The following is a 4,364-nucleotide window of genomic DNA, read 5'->3' as shown; positions in this document are numbered from 1 at the left end:
CTATGAGATAAACAGGGTATGAAAATGACCTGAGCTCACAGGAATCTCTAATTTGACAGAGATTGCTTCAGCTCTGCTAAGATCTCATCAAAAGCCTTTTATAGCAAGGATTTCTTAGTGAGTCACATATTTGGTCATGGAGCCTTGGGATCTTTTTAAACACTACAAAGAAGTGCTTTATGTTGCGTAAATTTAATGAAAGGCCAAAAAAGAGGACTGATGGTGCTGAGTAAAACCTACAAGTAAGCCACAGATTTTACTATCTTATAAAGAAAGGAGTAGGTGAGATGTGCAACTGACCAATTTCGCTCCCAGTTTAACAATGATTACCGGGGAAGCTGAGCAAAATCCCTGCAAGGTAAGCAAAGACAGCGCCTCAAGTGAAACCTGGTGGAAGCCACTCAGAAGCGAGGATTGGTTGTGGCAGAGATGGCTGCTGATCCCCTCTAAGTAACTCCTCCTCTGTGGGTGAGAACCCAAGAATGTATAAGACAAGCAGGGTAAAATACTGGCTTCCCAATCATTTCTCCAAATTATGAATTGCAACTTGTTATTATTATTGTTTGCAAACTACTAAGAGGTCACATGTGAATTACTAGTCACTGAACAGCATATAAGAGAATACGGTCTGGCTTCAGTCTGAGCTCTTCTGATTTGCTGTGTAATCTAATTCAAGGCACATTAAATGTTTTGGTGCCTTGGTGTATTAACAAGTAACATGAGAAAAATGCTCATTTACTTACCTCAAGGAGCTACTGCACAGATGACTGAATCTGACAGCACTCTGAGCTCCTCAGATGAAAAGCACTGTGGAAACACGTGCAGTGGAGGGGAAACCCTCCAGGGCCTCGGAGCCCTGGCCTAGTGTGCCTTGTGTCTCAATCATGTTTCCTTCAACACTTTGAAAATAAAATCTCTTAGTGGCACTCCATCCCTTTATATATGTCAATTGTTTGGCACACAGATGTTTATACATTTAAAATAGCTGTCATACTCCGTACTCCAAAGAAGTTTACTAATTTTCCAATAAACTTAATGAAATGTACTCATTACGGAGTACTTTGTGTCAAGTTTAGAAAACTTAGCTTTCTCTGAGGTATATGTGACATAATATAAAGTTCAGTTTTTTCCAAAACAATTGAACTAGTGTTATTTGTGTGAAGCTACAAGTTTTTAATGAAAAAAATACTGAAAGTATGCCATACTGTCTATATATTCACCTGAAGAGTACTAAGATGGAGTTCTGAGAAAAGTCTTAACACTACAGAAAATAAATGTGGTTCTTAAATTGTTCAAAGGAAACATTTAAAAAAATGCAATGTTTCATCCACTTAAAGCAATTAGTCAGAGGTAACAAATTATAAATACAGTAGTTCAAATACTTTGTTTCTTTTTTAGCATTAGTTTTTCTAAACAAGTTCAATTCAAAACACTTCAAATCTGTTATACTTTTCTTTCAAAGTAATTCTGGAAATGGAAGCTTTCATAGAAATCAAAACAATGATACCACCTTGTCATCTTTACATGGAATACACTGGGCCTTGACTGTTTTAGATTTATAACATATTTTGGTTAATACAGTAGATTCAACCCATTAATAGGCCTTTATATTTGGGAGAGATTAGATAATGATTTATAACCTTACAATTCACCCAAACCTTCCTCACTTCCAGGTCTTGCTTGATTCTCTGCAGGCGGTTTGGTCAGACTCACAATTAAAACTATGAAAACTATAAATAACTGCTTTCGGACTGAAAAAATGTTTGTTTTTTAAATAAAATAAAGTGCTTTTAAATTCAAATATTTCTTGTTCTAAACAAAACTGAAACATACTTAAACCTGAAATCTCCATACCTTGACACACATATTTTAACAGAAAAAAAATGAGTTTTGAGCCATTAATGTCCTTCAAGAGTTCAGATAGGATCTAAATTGGGTTTTGCATTATTATCATGCTCATGTTTATACATGAAGGTTAAAAGAAAGAGGGCAACATCCAAGGATGACCAATAGGCAGTATGCGACGTGACAGCTGACCAATAGCGGCTCTCCACAAGGCCTTCTCTGAGTTCAAAATCAATTCTGTGATCCAATTCCACTAAAAAGAAAAGAAGTCAGACAAATGAATATGTATTACAATAAGATAGGTTCTGTAAAGACTTACTAGAGTTGAGAATAAAAATTTAGCTAATAGAAGTGATTCTCCTAATTTTTCTTAAGGGACTTGTCACTATAATCTTAAGGGAAAAAACACTCAGAGCTTTAGTAGCTCAGGATCCTATTAGTTGGAGTACTTTCCTTTGCATGCTCAGCTCAATATGGAATATAAAGGAAGAAAACAAAAAAACTCACTTGGTATCACAGAGTATATTTGGAGTAAAGATTCTGGGCTCAAATCCTGGCTTTCCCATTTAATCTTTGTGCCTAATCAGTAAAATAAGGAAAACAGCCCTCTTGCAGAATCATGGGCCAGGCTTACAAGCACTGATGCCTGTGGGAGTGCAACAGGTCACTGGGAGGCTCCTTCATAGGGAGGCCCTATATGTCAACCGGCTTAGTGGGGATGTGTTAGAAGATAATCATCTTTTTACAGTCATAGAATGTTTTCTTCCCCACTTGGCTGAATTCCTCAAAGGCAGCACGATACACCCCAGCCTCTATCCGGTCAGTAGGGCCCAACACGCGCCGGGACACACAAGTGCTCGTGAAATGTTTGCTCAATAAAACAATCCACTGGGTGGCTGGAGAGTCCAACCGGAGGAATGGGGGGTCCTTGGGAGGAAGGATGTCATGTACGGCCGTGCTGCCCTCAGACAACTCAGTGAACTCAATCAAGTCTTGTCTAAGACCCACAGAAGTCCTTCCAACACCAATTAGAGAAAAACCACCTTAACAAATCAGGGCTTTGTTAAGAGACTTGCAATTGATTCGTTTAATAAATCCTGAGATAAAACACTTGGAAAAATATTTTGATCTTCAGGAACTCCTTAAAACTGTCAGAGCCCTACCGTATTTTGAAGGGTCCATCTTAAAAACAAAAACACTCAAATCACTACCACTCAGACACTCACTTTGTTCTTTGTTCAGAGTGCCAGAGGATTACTGGCAAAAATTAAGGAGGAGGTTGGAGAAAAAGTTGGATTTGCTTTACACTGGGAATTTGGTAACCATATGTAGGAAATCATGTCACTCTGGAGAATGATTTCACATAAATGTTTAGCTAATGCTTACTTTAAACAGGTATTTTGCGACAATACCATTTAGTGATTTAAAAATGCATATACAGCTGTTATTTTTCTATTCAACTGTGCTTTTTGATAAGGAATGTCCATGGATCTATCTATACATTTTCAGATAAGGTTTATACTTAAGCAGCATAAATACCAATTAGGCTATAAAGCATTTCTAAAATATATTGACACAGACTTTTTATAAAGTTTTTTTTAACCCCTATTTTTCTCATTTAAATTACAATAAACTAATTCATAAGAAGTCAGAAAGAGTTGGAATCCACTCGGGAAACTGTGGGGTAGTAGTAACGTCTTAATCTTTTATCTTTTGTATACCATGGAACATTTGTGTTAGATTTGTAGGTACATCCTGGCACAACAGATAGGAAGATGAAAAAAGAGGAAACTGGAATTCTCCTTCTCAAGCACAATGAAGAGGAGTCAAGGTGAAGTTAGTTATAAAGAAAAAAGGAGAAATAAAGAGGAAAAACAGGAGAGATGGGAAACATATGCATTAATATTAGTGAGAATCACCAAGCTATAATTTCTAGGAATTCACTTTCAAATACCACTGTAGAATGTCTTCCTAGTCCAACAGTCTTGAATTGTTTTACAGGTAAAGAAACGGAGATTCTTCCTGTTGTAACAAGTGTTACCTGGCTCCATTTTGATTTTATGTCCCCCAAATTCACCCTTAATATGCTATTACTGTCATGCAACACTGCCTCTCGTACACTAGTCACTCAGATACTAAATTTAATTATTCTCCTATCATATGCCTTTGTTATTTTTGCCACCTAGAGGGACTTGAATCAGTGTCGCTAAGTACACTGGCCCTCCCTATCCTTTTTTTTCTTTTTTTGTGTGAGGGAGATCAGCCCTGAGCTAACATCTGTGCTAATTCTCCTCTTTTTGCTGAGGAAGACCGGCTCTGAGCTAACATCCATTGCCAATCCTCCTCGTTTTTTTTCTTCCCCAAAGCCCCCCAGTAGACAGCTGCATGTCATAGTTGCACATCCTTCTAGTTGCTGTATGTGGGACGCGGCCTCAGCCTGGGCGGAGAAGCGGTGCGTCGGTGTGCACCCGGGATCCGAACCCGGGCCGCCAGTAGTGGAGCGCACGCACTTAACCGCT

At 38.2% G+C, this 4,364-nt stretch overlaps 1 protein-coding gene across 8 annotated transcripts in view; it reads right to left on the bottom strand.

Moving 5' to 3' along the window:
- Positions 1-4,364, bottom strand: part of DDHD1 (DDHD domain containing 1) — a 107,070-nt gene that overhangs the window by 624 nt on the left and 102,082 nt on the right. For 6 of the 8 annotated variants that reach the window (XM_087448515.1, XM_087448516.1, XM_014784257.2 and 3 more), the window contains one exon: positions 1,778-2,098. In XM_087448515.1, coding sequence (XP_087304641.1) covers positions 1,917-2,098 — 182 coding nt within the window. In that variant the 3' untranslated portion in view covers positions 1,778-1,916. Of the gene's footprint in view, positions 1-1,777; positions 2,099-4,364 lie in introns of those variants that run through there. The other 2 variants (XR_015556194.1, XR_015556195.1) reach the window with 2 other exon arrangements.

This window comes from Ceratotherium simum, chromosome 24 (assembly GCF_057802395.1).
Source record: "Ceratotherium simum simum isolate JZ-2026a chromosome 24, ASM5780239v1, whole genome shotgun sequence".
Taxonomy (NCBI): Eukaryota; Metazoa; Chordata; class Mammalia; order Perissodactyla; family Rhinocerotidae; genus Ceratotherium; species Ceratotherium simum.
Note: the sequence above shows the minus strand (reverse complement) of the source record. Positions and strands in the feature narration are given on the sequence as shown.